The 17568-nt window shown below is 42.3% G+C and overlaps 1 protein-coding gene across 8 annotated transcripts in view; it reads left to right on the forward strand.

Annotated features, from left to right (window-relative positions):
- Window positions 1-17568, forward strand: part of MTUS1 (microtubule associated scaffold protein 1) — a 127223-nt gene that overhangs the window by 99904 nt on the left and 9751 nt on the right. For 7 of the 8 annotated variants that reach the window (XM_051616417.1, XM_051616421.1, XM_051616418.1 and 4 more), the window contains one exon: window positions 11251-11317. In XM_051616417.1, the coding sequence (XP_051472377.1) occupies window positions 11251-11317 (67 nt within the window). Of the gene's footprint in view, window positions 1-10247; window positions 10449-11250; window positions 11318-17568 lie in introns of those variants that run through there. The other variant, XM_051616424.1, reaches the window with a different exon arrangement.

The following is a 17568-nucleotide window of genomic DNA, read 5'->3' on the forward strand; positions in this document are numbered from 1 at the left end:
GTAACAGTTGCATTCACAGAGGCTTTAAGTACATGATTTAGCACGTCTGTGCTAATAGGCAGTGGCTGCCACTCCTGCAGCCCTGCCCCCTGTTTCCTTGCCGTGCACGGGCTGCTGCTTGCCTGGCATTGAGAAGCCAATTCAGGTATCCAGTCAGGAACAGAAATAAAAAAGGAAATTATTATGGGTCAGGTTTTATAGGTCTGTCCATACCCAAAGTGTTATGGGTATGGCGTATGCAGTGGCTCACTGTGGGAAGGAGTGAGAGGGAAGAAATACCAGTGGTGGGGTGGGAACATGTGCCTGAGAGCTCTGCAGCTGTGGTTAGGAGCCAGATAGTCCCTTGGGAAGGAAAATCTCAAACTTGGATTGTTGTTTTGATGTCTTACACAAGTACAACATCAGCTGCTGAGTTGCTGCCGTGGCAACTCCTGCATGAACCTCTGCTTCTTCCCAGGGGTGCTCAGCCCCGTTCCTAAGGCTGCCTCTGCATGGCTGCCTGTGTGCTGCAGCTGGAGAGGTCAGACCTGCCATCTATAAACTCTTAAATGTTTCAGGGTGAGAGGGTGTTTTAGCAGCACAGTACTACCTTGGCTTTAAATTTGGTTTTTGACTATTTAAGGGAGATACAGCTTTTGAGTGAAAGTGTATTGTTAGAATGACTTGAATAGTTTTGAGACTGTTCAAAGTGTGAACAGACAAATATATTACCTTTTCATTCTCTCATTCTAATGCATAAATTACCACATTCAGAACTACATATGTTGTTTAAAACCATGGTAAAATGTTAAATTATTTTAAATACCCATTTCTGTTCTACTTTAATAAATGAATCCAGGTGTTTCAAGAGCTGTCAACAGATTCTGCTGTAGAAACAAGCTTCAGGTTTGTGCTTATGTGGTAGGGTGTGCTACAGAGATGAACAGAATCTAAATTTGACAATTGTGCTTCTCTTGGTATGGTTACAGGAAGACTAGTGTTTATAGTTCAAACTTAACTTGGGAATGACTGTAGTGACATGTTCAAGAAGTGTCCTTCATAAAGGGAATGTCATTTGAGAGTTTATAGAGCCTTGGCAATAATAATGGGGATACCACTAATTGTGGATGTGACACATTCTGTCACATTACTTATGTAATTACTAAATTGTGTGATTGAAACAGGCTTCAGTATTATTAGGTGGAAATAGAAATTAACCATAAGTAAATGAGCTACTATAACTGGCATTTCCTGACATGTGGATGACTGTAAGAGTCTAGATATTAGTTTTTTTGGGGAATGTCTTAGCACTTTAAAAAGTTTTTTCCCATGGACGTGTATGAAAATAATTGCCCTGGCCTTTATGCCTGGTCAGCAGGAAATGTTTATCAAGTGAGAAATAGATATTTAGCTGAAGGAACAGAAGTACATATGGCATCACTAAACCCAAAACCATTTATAGTAAAAGGAAGAGTTTTGAACAATCGTATGTTTGGCCTAGCCAAATCCCATATACATCTGCAGGCCTATTGTTTAGAGCAGCTGTCTTTGCATTAGATTTATAGTTCTGATTTTCTAGAACTTAACATCAAACTTGGCTGGTTCTCATTAGGTTTTTCCTCCAAAGTGTACTTCTGTTATTTAAATCTGCCTTCCCAAACTATGGACATAACTGTTCACAAGAGAGAAGAAGAATATTTAATTTAGATAATTTTTGTTTCTTTAGGTTTAAAAAAGAAATCACTTAGAAGAGAAGTCAAAAGATAGTATCTTGAATTTGAGCAATCCAAATATTTCCTGTTCAGTAAGGAGAGTATTTGAGTAGTAACACAGTAGCTTCCCGCTGTAAAGCAAACCTAGGCTCTAGCAGTTTGCATCTGACAGGTAGTTCATGGAAAGCAAGGAAGTTTCAAATGGTTCTCAAGGTCCCTGTAACAGTTGGCTGCTAGTGGACAAGAATATTTTTGGCAACAGGTTGAAGATTTGAGAGCTCTAACATCCAGAAAAATATTTTAATCCATTAATTACTGTGAAAGTAGTAGGCTCTTGTGAAAGTAACTTTTTAGAAGATGTCTCTTTTAAGCCGTTTATTGGGTCCATCTAGGTATTCAGAATGGGTTACAGGGGGTGAGAATTGAGAATCATGTCCTGTAGCACTCCTAGCAAAAGATACTTTTGGCTGAAACAAACATGGTGTTTCAGGCAACCTGTGTTGTTTTCCTTGTGATTTCTCCTAATTTTATTTTTTCAAGATGATGCATATTTAACAACAGTATAAAACTGATGAATCTATTACAAAATCAAAATTCAAGGGACCATTTAGTGGAAGGAAGAAAATAACATCTTTGCTTCTTGTTTCTCTCTTTTGTTTTGTACTGCCTTTTCAGATGAAATTCTAACGAGCCTTAAAAATGGAATGATGTAAAGAAAATAATGTAATATTGTTCTCAAGCATAGAATTTAATATTCTAATGTTTCAAATAACTTTATAAAGATAATTATAGCTTATAGATGTGGGAACTTCAGTTGTGACAGTGTAAGCTGCATCATATCTGATGGGGACTGTTGTGCTGAGACAAGATGAACTGCAACAGAAAATGTGAGAAAATACTGAGAAATAAGCAATTGCTTCAATAGGGTAATTTTTTTTTTTATATCAATATTTTTACAGGGAAGGAAGGACTCATTCTATGTGACAAGTGAGAACTAATATTGGAGTTCGGAAATCCTGTAGGGTAGAAACCAGGTTCTTGCAGAGAAATAAAGTTAAATATCCCATATTAACTAACTTTTTAATGAAGGTAGGCATCCCTTCTAAATGAGGAAAAAAAAGGTTCCATATGAACATAATAAGCCATTTAAAGCTTGAAGTAGTATACAATCAGTGTTAAATATTAAGTGACTCATAGAAATCCTTTTTGGCTGGTTCTCTGCTATAGTGTTTCAAACACTAAACATCAGGAAAGAAAATGTCTGATTCTCCATAAACGTATCTACCAAATGAGAGAAGTACAATATTAGAAGTTACAATGAGTCTCTATCAGCTGTTCATGTAAGTGTTGTATTCTAAAGCTTAATTGAATTCTGTTTCAAGTGTTAAGTCAAGGTGAAAACTGGTTGCATATTTCATTTAGTAGGAAGGTAACGCATAACACTAATAGGGCCAAGAGTAATTTGGAAGTAGTCGTTTCACTGTATATTTATTGATTTGAGATCGTTAATGACATTTTCACTTTATTGCAGCAATAGTCTGCTGCTCCTTTTAAAAATATACATGGAGCAGAGGGTGTAAACCTGGTTTGTTATGCCACTTCCTTGGCTTGTTTCTTTACCTTGCTTTTGCATCCAAGTGATGTGAAAGGAATGACATTCTAAGGGTTTTTTAAGTAGGGTGAGAGGGAGATGAGATTAAAAAAAAATATTTCTAAAATGTCTGACTATTCTAATTAGAAGATGTATTTAGAAGATTGGGTTTAGTTAGCAAAGAAGCAGCATGGATTGGTAGAAATAGTGTAGTGTAAGGACCAAAATAATCAAAGCAAATGTCCTACTGCAAAGCGGATATGAATGGCCCTTATGTTACCCCCTCATAATTGCTTCTAGGCAGGAGGTGATGACAGAGGAGTGACTAAATTTTATGCAAAGATGTGACTCAGTTTCTACATTACAGTAAGTGAATGATGCTCATTTTTTCATTACTCTGGTGGCACAAGGACGGAGTAGAGTCCAGTTTCTAGTGATTTGTCTGTAAGCAATCTCCTTGGATGAGAGACTCATCCTCTTTTGAGATCTGTTGACAACTGAGACTGCACCAGTTCAGAGGGTTTTGTTAATTGGTGGAAGCTTGCTGAGAAGTTTGACATGACACAGAGCTCCTAGAGTTGATACATTGCATGGTGTAGACGAGGCAACTGTAACAGGTAGCTTATAAGGTAGATACTGGGGTGATGTGGTTGCCTGAAATTTAAAACAAAAACAAAACAAAAAACAACCCAAAAAAACCCACCACAAAAACCAAGTAAGCCCTCCCCCCCTATTTTTGGTATAAAAATACAAACTTTTCAGTACTGGTTCTTATGCATTCCTCTTTCTTTAGTACAACTCCAAAAGGATACATGTTTCGTTTCCAGGAGGAGTGTGGTTGTTTAAATGTGAACTGTGATGTGTGGATAATTACTATCAGATGGGTGGTGTTAGCTTATTTGGAAGTACATACTTGAAACCTGTTTTCTGCCATGGTTTGATCTTTTACATTGGGTATCTGCTGGAGGACTTGCAGCTCTTAACATGGAGGAAAAACTTCGAAAAGGTGAATAGGGCTTTTTGGTCAGTCACAGCATACCTGTGGCTCTCAAAGCCTTGACTTGCTGACAGAGCACAGGGCTCTCACAGCAGGGCCATCTCATGTGGCCAACAGTAGGGTTTTGCTGGGAAAACTAAAGTTGTTCTTTTAAGGAAGTAAAAGTTGCTAGTTTGCTATAAAACTGCATACTCCTGGATTTGGGTTCTGCAAAAGAGCTGTTGCATGCTTGAGGAATACCTACCCAGTCCAGTTTGAGAACTGCTCATAACCAGAGTTCTAGGAGGTATCTTGTCTCTCTCTCACATGAAGATTTGGTATAGGTCCACAGCCAGGAAGGTTAGTTGCTTTCATGTTTGGTATAAATGCTGGCATGTTTTGACTGGTAGAGCTTCCTACTTTTAAAGCAGAGCTATGGAAACTGTTCAGATATTTATGCATCTTTACCTTTGTATCTGAATGACCATAGGCTGGTCTCTTTGAATCTCAAACTGTAGCAAAAATAGCTTGGTTGCCAGGAAAAATACTCTTAGGCCTGTAATGGGTCTGCATGACTGCCAGTAACACAAACACGAATGACAAATTGTGTAGTTTATTCCATTCCTGACAGGAGCGTTTCTGTCATCTTGAAACTATCATGCTCTCCCACCAAACTTGGACCTCTTCTTTTTTCCATCCAATTGTAGTGGGACATACCTCACCCTCTCAAGTCTTTGCAGTGGTGCACACATCCCCTTGTACTTGTTTGTCAAGCTTTCAAAACATGAAGGATTTTTAGCTGCCTAATCTTTCCCAGAACAAGAAATGTCCAAGTCTCCTTTATGCTGAGAATGTTCTCGTAGCATCTGATGGCAGAGGTGCACTACCCTGATATTGCCTGTGGCAAAGCTTTCATCCCCAAACCAGTTCCAGCCCAATTGTCAGCCTCTGTCACTCCTTAGTATATGCTGGTCTCATATGCCCTTTTCTCAGCAAATTGCTTTAACTGAAGAGAAATACAAAATGTGTGGCTGTTTAAGCAGGCCTTTTGGAAACGCTAACCAAAAACGTTAGCACTACCAAAAGGTCTGCAGTGTGGTCCAGCTACTAGGTTGGGGGGCAAAAAATTAAGATGTTTTATTAACGGAGTGGGCTGGAAGAAGTCAGGTTCATGGATGATCTTTTGAGGATTAGAATAAAGAACAAAGATGCAAAGCAAGGGGAGGGGGCACATTAAAAAAAATCTCCTAAGTGTCTTAGTACAGTAATTTAGTAATGGACAAGGTTACTGTAAAAAAAAAAAAAGAGGAAAATCCCATCAGGAACCCACAGTATGAGAATAAAAGTGCATTGGTAGTTAACTTGCTTGCAGGTCCACTATATGGTAGTGTTCCTGCATGCTAGGATGCACCTTAAATACCTTACTGCAGCATTCACATTTTCATCATGAGATGCTGTGTCCATAGTGTGAACTGGTGTCAAACAGGAGCGAGATGAGTCATCTCCTTCCTGAGCAGGGAAGAGTAGGGCTAGTCCTGCTAATAACTGAGCTCTCTGCTCTCCTGAGAATTTACTGTGGAGGCGGAGGCATGGTTTTCAATCTTAGCCCACTGTCTCTGTAAAAAGCCTCTAAGTGCTTAATGTAAAACTGCAGCACAGCTGCTTAATACCCCTACCACTGTGTTAGTGTCCAAATAACCATTAAGACTGCTTAAACTGTAGGGATTAAAAGGGGATGTTCCCTATGCAAGGTCAAAAAATCACAAGTATTTCTAGTAAAGAGCTGTACAAATAATTTCCTATAAGCTGTGGCAGGTGAGGGTGCATAGCATAATAATCACTCATTTTGTCTTGTGTCAGACCTTAATACCTTTCTGGGTGCTCACTCCCTCTTTTTTCTTAAGAATGGGGTTTTTTTACTGTGTTGTTTGTTCTGCAGGCATGCAGTGAGTATTTGCAACCTCCAGAACAGGGTGCTCTTAACCAGGTGGCTTGGTGAGGAAGTGCTGGTGTTAGCTTGGGGCTCAGGCGGTAGCAAAAGCGATCAGGGGCAAAATGGGGAACCTGCTGTAAAGGTGAGGTTTCCCCTGGGGAAAACCAGGTGCAGGTAAGGCCCTGCCAGTGTGCAAATTCATCTACCATGGTCAGTTGTGTAATAGTTTATGGAAAAAGTCTAAGGGATTTTTGAGCCAGTGCATTATTACTATTTTTCTCTTTTCGTATCCTAGCTGAAGGAAAGCATGCAAAGTGAATTTCCATCTTTTTGTGTATGCAGGGGCTATGAACATAAGCATGAGTATTAACAGCATTGACATGGCTCCATGGCTGGTGTCAATGCCACAGTTTTGGATATTTTTTTTAATGGTATGGCCTACACAGCACCAGGCTTGGTGGTGTCAGATTTACCTTTCTCAAAGAGGAAAAGAGGGTCTTTGCTCAGGGACTTGCAGGGCTCATTGACAGAGCTTTGAACTAAACCTTAAAGAGGGAGAGAAATAATACCAGGCTTGCCCATGACAAGCTGTGGGATGACATACCAAAGTGCAGTGTGGGTGGGGGGTGTGGGGCCACCTGGCAGAGGGCCAGGCTGCTAGTTAGGGCCCTCAGCCTGTTCTCTGAGATGCGCTGGCTACACTGGCAGCACACTTGAAGTCTTACAGAGATGAGTCAGAGGCTTCTGAAGTAATAGGAGCCAACAGGAAAACACCAGTGAAATATCGCAAAGGAATAATGGTGTGTTCCTCTAAGAAGGTGACATGGCCGACAGCCCAGCTGAAGTGCCTCTACACAAATGCAAACAACATGGGCAACAAACAGGAGTTGGAAGCCACCATGCTGCTGGGTAACTAGAACATGGTTGCCATTTCTGAAACTTGGTGAGATGAATTCCATGAATGGAGTGAGACTATCAGCGGCTACAGGCTCTTCAGAAGGGACAGGTGAGGAAGGAGGGGCAGAGACATTGCCCTCTACATCAAGAAGTGGATAGAGTATGAAAAGCTGTCTCTGAAGAATAGCCACAAACAGGTTGAAAGTTCTTGGGTAAGAACTAGAGACAGAGGCAACAAAGGGCACCTTGTGTTTGCTGTCTGCTACAGGCCACCCAATCAAGGGGAGCCTATTGACGAAACCTTCTTACTGCAACTACAGGAGGTGTTGTGCTCACAGGCTTTTGTTGTGCTGTGGGATTTCAGCCAACCTGACAGCTGCTGGAAAAGAAGCATGGCAAGCTGTGGGCAATCTTAAGAGACTTCTGGAGTGCATTGAGGATAACTTCTTAAGTCAGGTAACAAACAGCCCTACCCAAGAATGTGATACTGAACCTGGTGGTCACCAGTGCAAATTAGCTAATTGGTGTCATGGTGATTGGAGGCTGCCTGGGCTGCAGTGATTGCATACTGGCAGAGTTCAGTCCTGAGGGATATGGATCAGGCAAAGAGTAAAGTCAAGACCCTGAGTTTTAGGAAAGCAAACTTGTAGTACTTCAAGGAGTTAGTCAATAGGATCCCCTGGGAAACTGCCCTCAGGGACAAGGAAGCAGAACAGAGCTGGCAGAAATTTAAAGATGCTTTCCTTAGAGCACATCGAGCTCTTGATTCCCAGGTGTAAAAATCAGGCAGGGAAGCCTGGGGATGGAGGTCAGGAAGTACAGTGCATAGCTTGAGCTGAACTTGGAAAGGGATACAAAGATTGGTAAGAAGGGCTTCAACAGGAATGTGAAACAGAAAAAGAAGGTCAAAGGAAGTGTACCCTCCCAATGAGTAAGACTAGCAAGCTTGGTAACAGCAGATGAGAAGTCTAAGGTACTCAACAACTCTTATGCCTTTTCAGTGGCAACCTCTCTTCCCACACCTTTTGAATGGATGAACTGCAAAATGTGGAATGGGGGAAGGATAGGCAAAGTCCCTCCCATTTTAAGAGAAGATGAGGTTTGTGACCACCTAAGGAACCTGAGCATATGTAAGTCTTTGGACCTGACGAGGTACATTCCAGAGTCCTAAAGGAAATTGGCTGATGTAGTTGCCAACCCACCCTTGAGGATATTTGAAAAGTCATGACAGTCAGGTGAAGTCCCTAGTTACTAGCAAAAGTGAAACATTGCACCCATTTTTTTAAGAGGGTAGAAGGGAGGACCCTCGGAACTACTGACCTGTCAGCCTCACTTCTGTGTGTGAGCGAGATCCTTCTACAAGCTATGCTAAAGCATATGGAGTACAAGGAGAGGTGATATGAAACAGCCAGCATGGCTTCACGAGGAGCAAGTCCTGCCTGACCAACCTAGTGGCCTTCTGTGATGGAGTGACTACATCAGTGGACAAGGGAAGAGCTATGGATGTCATCTGTCTGGATTTCTGCAAGGCCTTTGACATGGTCCCTGACAACATGTTTCTTTCTAAATTGGAGAGATACAGACTTGATGGACTGTTTAGTAGATAAGGAGTTAGTTGGATAGTCACATTTAGAGGGTAGGGGGCAATGGCTTAATGTCCAGATGGATATTGGTGACAAGTGGTGTCCCTTGGGGGTCTGTCTTTGGGCCAGTGTTGTTTAATACCTTCATCAATGACATAGCAGCATCGAGTGCACCCATAGCAAGTTTCTTGATGACACCAAGCTGAGTGGTGCAGTTGACATGCCTGAGGGATGGGGTGCCATCAGAGGGACCTGGAGAAGTGGGCCCATGTGAACCTCATGAGATTCAACAAGGCCAAGTGCAAGATCCTGCACATCAGTTGGTGCAACCTGCATTATCAATACAGGCTGGGGGATGAAGGGATTGAGAGCAGGGAAGGGATTGGCGAAGAAGGACTTTGGGGATACTGGTGAAAGAAAAGCTGGACATACCTCGCAACATGTGCTTACAGCCTAGAAGGCCAGCTGTATCCTGGGCTGCATAAAAAGCAGCGTGTCCAGCAGGTTGAGGGAGGTGATTCTGCTCCTCTGGTCTGGTGAGACCAAACCTGGAGTACTGTGTCCAGCTCTGGAGTACTCAGCACAAGAAAGACATAGACCTGTTGGAGCGAGTCCATATGAAGGCCACAACAACGATCAGAGGGATGGAACACCTTGGCTTATGAGGGAAGGCTGAGAGAGCTGGGGTTGTTCAGCCTAGAGAAGAGAAGGTTCCAGGGGAGAGCTTATTGTGGCCTTTCAATGCTTAAAGGAGGCTTATAAGAAAGATGGGCAAGGCAGCCAACAGCATCCTGGCTTCTATCAGAAATAATGTGGCTAACAGGACTAGGGAAGTGATTGTCCCCCTGTACTCAGCACTGGTGAGACTGCATCTTGAATACTGTGTTCAGTTTTATGCCCCCCACTACAAAAAGGACACCGAGGTGCTGTAGTGAGTACAGAGAAGGGCAATGAAGCTGATAAAGAGTCTAGAGCACAAGTTTTGTGGGGAACAGCTGAGGGCACTGGGGTTGTTCAGTCTAGAGAAAAGGAGGCTGAGGGGAGACCTTATAGCTCTCTACAACTACCTGAAAGGAGGTTGTAGCAAGGTGGGGGTTGGTCTCTTCTTCCAGGTAACAGATGACAGGACAAGAGGAAATGGCCTTAAGTTGTGACAGGAGAGGTTTAGATTGCATAAAAGGAACAAAGCTCTTCACTGAAGAGGTTGTCAGGTACTGGAGCAGATTTCCCAGATAAGTGGTGGAGTCACAGTCCCTAGAGGTATTTAAAAGACATGTAGATGTGGTGCTTAGGGACATGGTTTAGCACGAGACTCAGTAGAGTCGGGCTAGTGGTTGGACTTGATGATTCTAAAGTTATTTGCCAACCAAAACAATTCTATGATTACATGGAGTTCCAAGCGGCTAAAACAAAGCTCGGTTAGCGTGGGGAAGGGCAACATTCCTTTCGCTATCTGCTGCTGTTTGAGTAAAGAGAGATCGATCGTCTCATGTCTGGGGCTCGCCTTTTCATAAAAGAAGGGCTGTGGCTTTAAGTAATCATTGGCTGCTTGTGCCAATTGCAGAAGCTGCAGTATCAGCCGCTGCCGGGAGCGATCGGCACGGAAGCAGGGTAACCTGCGGAGGCGAGGTCCGGCTGGGCCCGGCCCGGCCCGCCGCAGCCGCCCCCGGCACGGCGCTGGGGAGCGCTGGGGGAGCGAGCTGGGGGCCGCCGGAGCTGGAAGATGGGCGGCTCTAGCAGCAAAATGTGCTTCTATTCGCAGTGTGCTGCGGCAAGGGTAAATTAGTAATTGTTTTTGCGGCGCTCTTCCGACGGCGGGGAGCTGAACGGGAGTTTGTCCGTCAGCAAGGTGAAAGCGCTGGAGCTGGTCACCTGCGGGCTGTGGCTGTGGCCGTGAGGTGCCGGTCGCCGTGGCCGGCTCAGCCGTGGCCCTGCTCCGCTCCTTCCCGGGGTGCGGGTCTGGGGCAGAGGGGCCTGGCCGGCCACCTTTCCCTCGGCGAAGCAGGGAGATGGGTGCTTCTGCTTGCTTTGAGCACGGATTGGTTATCATTTCTCCGTGTAAGAAACAGCATAGGTCTTAAAATTAAGTACAGTGAGCAGTGGAGTGGATGGTGTTCAACTTTGAACAGGGTTGTTGTGCCTTTCCTTCGTGGAAGACTGAGCATTTAGCAAAGTTTTTGGTTCTGTGTTTGAGTAAGCTTAAATAAATATTTAATGAATGCCTCTTTCTACCATATTTTTGTGCCCTTGACAGCTATCAAGGGCAGCTGTTCTGGAGGCTTATGCTGTTACACCCATCATAAAATACCAAATTAATTGCTGTAAAGTAGGATTTTAATTGCAGTGTTATCCTGGAAAAAGCTCTTCTTTGTTTCAAAGTATCACTTCCTTAACAACAGAATAACATTTGTGTATTTTGTAACAGCAGAACTGTTATCCTAAATGATTCATATTCTGGCTTCTCGCTCCTGTCTCTTGTTTTCCTACAGGACACATGTAAGTTAATTATTGGAAGGTGCCCTGCTCTGATCACTAGTAACCAAATGTTTGGATTGGTTTGTTTGTTCTTTTCTCTACAGAGAGATGAAGTACTGAAACAGCATGAAGACTTATCTCAAGAACTAGTTAACCTTCGAGGAGAACTAGGTAAGAATTTAGTTTTGTATTCTTCATGAGAACAGCAATGCAGCAGAACAGATCTGCAGAAAGGCAGATGCTCTGGTATTGTAATGGCAGTCATTTAATTCCCTGACTGAATTTTGCTCAGATGCTTTAATCGCTGCATTTCTCTGGAGCCCTGACAGCATGACCCCAGGTTCATGGAATTCCTGGCACTGATCTGACTGCGCCTAGCGGGGCCTCCTTGCAAAACATGCATCTGATGACCAAAGCACTCACTTGCTTAAAAATGGGAGGATGGCTGACAAGTATATATACTTCTGTTTCAGCTTTAACTTACTTGTACCCTGTCTTCTAGAGATTTGATGGCAAAAATTCATAAACCTGTAAAAAACACTAAAATCAGCTTTTTGCTATAGTGTAATGAGTGTAAATAGTGAATAAGTATAAAAATAACAGAAGGAAATGCTATCAGGCTAATGAGATTAAATCTTTGAACTCATCCTAGTGGGCAGCTATAATATGAAATTGAGCTGTAATTTGCAGGGGCTGGTTTTGCCAGCTTTGAAGCTTGATTTAACTGCATTTAATGGTAACATCATATAATCCATTTGAACTCAAAGCAGAATCATCTTGTGGAGTGCAAAAAGTCACTGGATTGAAATTGATAGCACTTGAAAGTTAAGCTAGCATTTTATAAAAGTGCACTTCTGTTATGATGAAGCCCCTGTAAAAAAGAAAAAAAAAAGGTTATAAAACAGAATAGATGTGGAGCAATTTCAGATACATCACTTTATTGAAAAGTTGGAAATGTTTATTTTCACATGCTTTGGAAGTTGAGTATTGTCTCAGCCGAACTGGAGTGTAAATGCAGTTTTTGCTACATTCAGGTGGTGCATTTAATGTTCAGATTTATTTTTAGTGTTGGTTAATAAGACATGCATTCCCTGGCAACTACTTGGAGTTGGAAGTTTGGTGGGCAGAGCAGCATCTCCGTATCCCCCCAGCTGAAGCAACAGAGCACAGCTTCTCCACTTTTCATTAGTACTGTCGTCCAACTTAGAGGATTATGTTAAAATGCAGCTTTCTGGGACTTTCACTTGATAATGCATGAAGTTGCAGGTATGTGAATGGGGAGTATTGCATGCGGGGAAAGCCTTGCAGCCTAAACAGGTAGATGAGTATACCAAAGACACTGTGGAAATGTGTAGCATTTTCTTTCTTGGAAGCTTAGTACTAAAAAGCTGAGAGAGCTTGGTGCAGTCTAGCATCTGCTACGCTGCGTCCTTTAACTTTCCTACTGATGAAGCACTTGGATTGCAGTTTTGCAGTTGTTTTGGGCAGGTCTCAGTAGGGGCTAACTTTGAAAAGAGCCTGGCCTTCCTCTGCGTTTGCATCTTTCTGTCCTGCCTTGTGTCAGCCCTGCAGCCTGGGTCACCATGCACTGAGCTGTGTGGCGAGCTGCCTGGGGACCTAAGACAGCTGAAAACTAGGGGCTTGAAGTGTTTTGCCAAAGCTCCCTGGTCTGGCTCAGCATGTGGCTGAAGGAGCACCAGTGCCAGAGTGGAGAAAGGGAGAGGAGGGCTGTGTCTCGCATCACATGCAGCTGGCACTTCTCTCACCCTGAAAGTGACAACAACAAAACTGGAATATTAGTGTGGAAATGGGCTTCTTGCATTCCTACAGAGTTGGGCTATAAACATGATAAACTAGATTTATTTTCTGTCCATATAGGATCTGGGCAAAATCCCATTTGTTTACCTTACCATGAAAATGGCTTCAGAAGGATTGCTGTTAGACCAAGAAAATTGCTACTTTTTCCATGTGCCAACATCTTTAGTATTCTTTTTCCTTTATCAACCTAGACACCATGTTTTTCACTTCTCAGGAAGGGGAACATTCAGCTTAGATGGGCAGACCAAAAGCTAGCCAACACTTTTGCCCGTTACTGCTCTTTTGGGGTTGGTTGTTGGTTTGGTTTTTGGGTGTTTGTTTTGTTTTGTGGTTTTTTTATGTATGTTTTTGTTTTGTTTAAAAACATGGTTCTTTCTAAGGTTCCTTCATTCTTAAATGAGTTTGCCATAAACTCATTATGTTCCTGTTTCAATTAGCAGCCTGCTGAGCTTATATGTGAGACTTCCATTGCAAGAATGTGTAATTCAGGAGTTTGATAACCAGAAAATGCTTCAAATGCAACTGAGCTTGATCGATCTGTGATGTCTGAGTGCATGGAGCTGTCAGCTGGAGATGCTGGCTGACATGCTGCTGGACGTGGTCATGAGCTGCTCTTCTCATAGAGCTGATCTTACTGGGTCAGCTCCACAGGAGCATCTGAATGTCAGCCCTGGGCTCATTTCCTTTTATAAGGTTTCCAGAACATGGTTGCAGTGAAACATTTATCTTCATGCAGCAACGTTTTGTCTTAACCATGCCACACATCCAGGCTGTCTGTACTTCTGCCCTCAGCATGTAAAGGGAGTGGAGTTAGCCACAGAAATGAAGAACAACACAGGACTTCAGCTTCTATCTACCTTTAAAAATTATATTTAAAAAAAAAAAGTTTTTAAAAAAGTAAATTAAGCCAGCCAGACCACATTTGTTGACAAGGTGTAAGAAAAGCCTTCTTTGCAGCAGTAGCTTTGGTTGAAAATAGTCTGTTCAAATACACACCTGCTAATCAGCTTTCTATTGCCACTGTTAAATGGATATAGCTGAACTTACTGTTTCTGTAAGCTGTTTGATGCAAGTACTGCAAATTTTGATTCACCATATGATCTAGGGACAGACTGGCTAAGAAAGTTAAGCACAGTTTGAATATTTTGGACATGTGGACATGTTTTGTGGAGTCCCAGGCTGACATGTTTTTATTGCCTGTTGGTTTGCAGTTGGGGAATAGGCAGTCTAAGAGGAGCTGGGTGACCCAGCTCAGTGTAGTCTCTGCCCTGCTGAGTTTGAGTGGAACGTGAAGTCTCCTGCAGCTTGCACCCTGCACAGTTTGGATTCCTCAGTTTCTTGCTTGAAAGTTCAGCTGTGCACCCTCCCAAGCTCCTTGATTTGACTTGTCAAATTGTCTGTTTTGCTGGGTTACTCTGTATAAGCCTTTATACCGAAACACCTTTTTCCTTATGATGTAAATACGCAGTGATCCCAGAACCTGCCTCTGGCAGTGACCATGTGGCTGCACAATAGCATGAGAAGTATGGTCACCAGGCACTGATTTCTGTAACAGTGATATGTTTGGGGATAGACTTTTCCAAAGGACTTCAAGTTTGTTAACAGTTGGGTTCTGAACTTGGCTTTCCTTAAGATCTCTAGCCACAAAGGCTAAATTATGTGGTTTAAATGTCAACACTTGGCTTCTGGAAGCTTGGAGCAGGTATGGATGTCCTGTTTGTCACCTGTTTCTCTTCTTACTAAGATGCAAGCTAGAGTGTAAATGATTTCTAGTTACCTGTTCAATTATGTAAGTAGAAATTGCAAGAGCTGCATATTTCTTCAGAGGTACGAAACTACTCCTCTAAATTAATTGCACTTCAAATTATTTCAGAGCCTCTTTGCAATGGTGCTGGCAACTTTTGCAGTTCTTTCCTTCAGCAGGTGCTACTGTTCTCATAATTTGGATCTGCTGCCATTTGCACAGTTGCAGGGAGTTGCCACATACCTGGATCTCCAGACTTGTGTTTTGCAGGCATTTTTTAAATAGTTCTGACACACAGAGAGCTTTGCAATGACATACCCAAGGTAGAAGTTGGCCATGGTTAACTGCTATAGATGAATGTTATTTTTACCTGTCAAAATCAGTATTTCTGATCTAAAGATAAGCTGTTACCAAATCTCAAAAACTTCTTGCCAGAGGTTGCCAGAGGTTGTGGTTTTGCCCCAAAAGAACCAGGGTCTTTATTTGTCATAAGCAGGTGTTAAGAAGCCTAAAAATACTTGCTAATCTTGCTCCATCTTGTAATAATAAAGGGAGAGACAGTGCTGTATGATTGGGAGGATAGGCTGGGACAACCAGCATTAGTGGATTTGCTATTTGAATAAAGAAGTAAATCTTGCTTCTGGCTGCCAAGTACACCATTCCTTGTGTTCTTAAAGTTTAAAGCTATTCAATGTTAACAGAAGAGACTGAACAAACTTAATGGACTAATGGATAGTGCATCTTTTAATCTCCGGCTTGATTCTTCTCAAATGGTCTGTAATAGTGCATGCTATAATGAAGATGTGGAATTGCAGAGGGAAGGACTTTAAGAAGGGAAAGGAAGCACAGTAACTGTGTACTAAAGCTCTGAAGCATGCCTTTCAGGTGTCTCTGAAGTGGATATTAGGAGCTGAAATAGAGATTTTGTGTGTGCTACTGGAAGAGCACATTCCAGTTCGAAACTCTTTCTTCAGAATTGAGCACCAGTTCTATGAGAACTCTTGAGTAGCCATCAAGTTTTGTTAGTCAGGAGTTTTGCAGAATCCTCTTGCAGTGGATGAGTGGCCAAATTAAGGGATTAATTGCCGTTTTCATGGCTTTCTTAAAACAAGGCAGTTTACAATCACAAATAAGATTATTCAGTCTGGAGGATGGATAGGGCTGTACTTGATGTGGACACTTGCCTCTCAAGTATGGGGACAAATTTGGGTTGACAGGACTTCTCATTTCACATCAACAATTCTTCAGTTGGTGCTTTTGCTGAAACTTCACATGCGTGGTTTCTTTCACCCCCATGACACTGCAAGCTCACTGGGGGCGTGGGTAGTTCTGCTTCTTGTTTAGATGGCAAGGATTCAAGCCAAGCTTGCAATCTGCAAGGAAGCATTGCAGCCTCCAGCTTTGGGGGAGGCTAGACGTTACCTTCAGTGTAACCTAACATTAAACTGCCAATGAAAGTTTTATAAGTTTTAGTTTGCCTTTGTGACATTATTCTCAAATCTGAATTGCAAAGTGGCTGAACAAGAGCTGATGTGTCTGTTTTCTTTGACAAAGGCGTGGTTTGCTGTTTGCTTTTTTCTGAAGTGCTTTGCATCATCCTAAGTTCTGTGTGCTGACATTTAAAGATAAGACAATGATAGGCAGCAATTATTTTAGCTCAATAGAAGCAAATGAATGGCTCTAGCCTTAAAAATAAAGAATGGATGCTTGCTTCTTCCTCTGGTTTTGAAGGAAGTGGATAATTTGAGGCATGTGAGTTATCTTCCCCTCAACTATACCCCTCTTACTGTGCTATAGATGGTCAGATCCGTTCTGCATGCAGTTGGCTATGTAATGTCTCTGTTTGGCTTGATGCCTGGTTCTTTGCATTATAAAATACCCCTTACTTGTGATGTTTCCTCTTCCCCCAAAACATGACAGTACAAGCATATAGATTCAATAGCATTACACTAAAGCAAAGTGGTGGAAGTGTGAATGCAAATACTCCCTTTTTTTTCCAAAGGGAGCAGTTATAATAGAAGTTGGGGGGGGGGGCGGGGTCGAGGATAAAGATAGGGAAATAAAAATATTTCTTGGTGGTGGTACAGAAAGTATAAAAAAATGTGAAATCTGCTTGGGTTGCAGAGAATGTTGTGGTACACTTCAGCTGAACCTTTAGTTGCACCGTTGCCAGTCATGGGACAAACAGCTTGGCTTAAATCTGTCCTGATCAGCAAATCTTTCTCACAGAGCTAGTGTAGAGCTAAGCCTGCTGTTAAAACTAATTCAAGCACTCACGCAGATCAATTTCCACACAGTAAAGCTCACTCTTACACTTTCTAGTTCAACTGCAGGTTTCAAGTGATGGCAGCAGGGTCAAGACTTCTTTACAGTTTCCTTAAAAGAGAGTACAAGTATTATTCATTGGGTTACTTGTTCTTGATGAGCAGCAGCAAAGGGGGAATTCAACAAATAATGTAGCTAGAGGCACTCTGATAGGGCAGGCTTCTTTCCCTGAAGCTCAGTATTGCTTTGGGAATCAGTACTTAAAGATACTGTAGTTTATATATAATCTTAAGGCTGAGACTCATCTGTGATGGGAATTTCCTGTATTGCCTGTACACAAATTCTTGGATCTTCCCATGCTTTTATGTAGAGTTTATATTTGTACTGTTTGGGCAGCGTGCCAAGCTGCTGTGAAGTGTATGTATGCATGACTTCTGTATTTGAGTCAAGATCTAGTTAACACTTTAGTAGATGCTCATCTGACTAATTTATTTTAAACCAAAGCACTAGAGTCTGTATAGAAGCAATTTTGCATAAGGTGAGTGACCACATGCTTGTGCTAGAGGTCCTGTTTCACCTCTCTTCCAGGCTCCAT

This window comes from Apus apus, chromosome 4 (genome assembly GCF_020740795.1).
Source record: "Apus apus isolate bApuApu2 chromosome 4, bApuApu2.pri.cur, whole genome shotgun sequence".
Classification (NCBI taxonomy): domain Eukaryota; kingdom Metazoa; phylum Chordata; class Aves; order Apodiformes; family Apodidae; genus Apus; species Apus apus.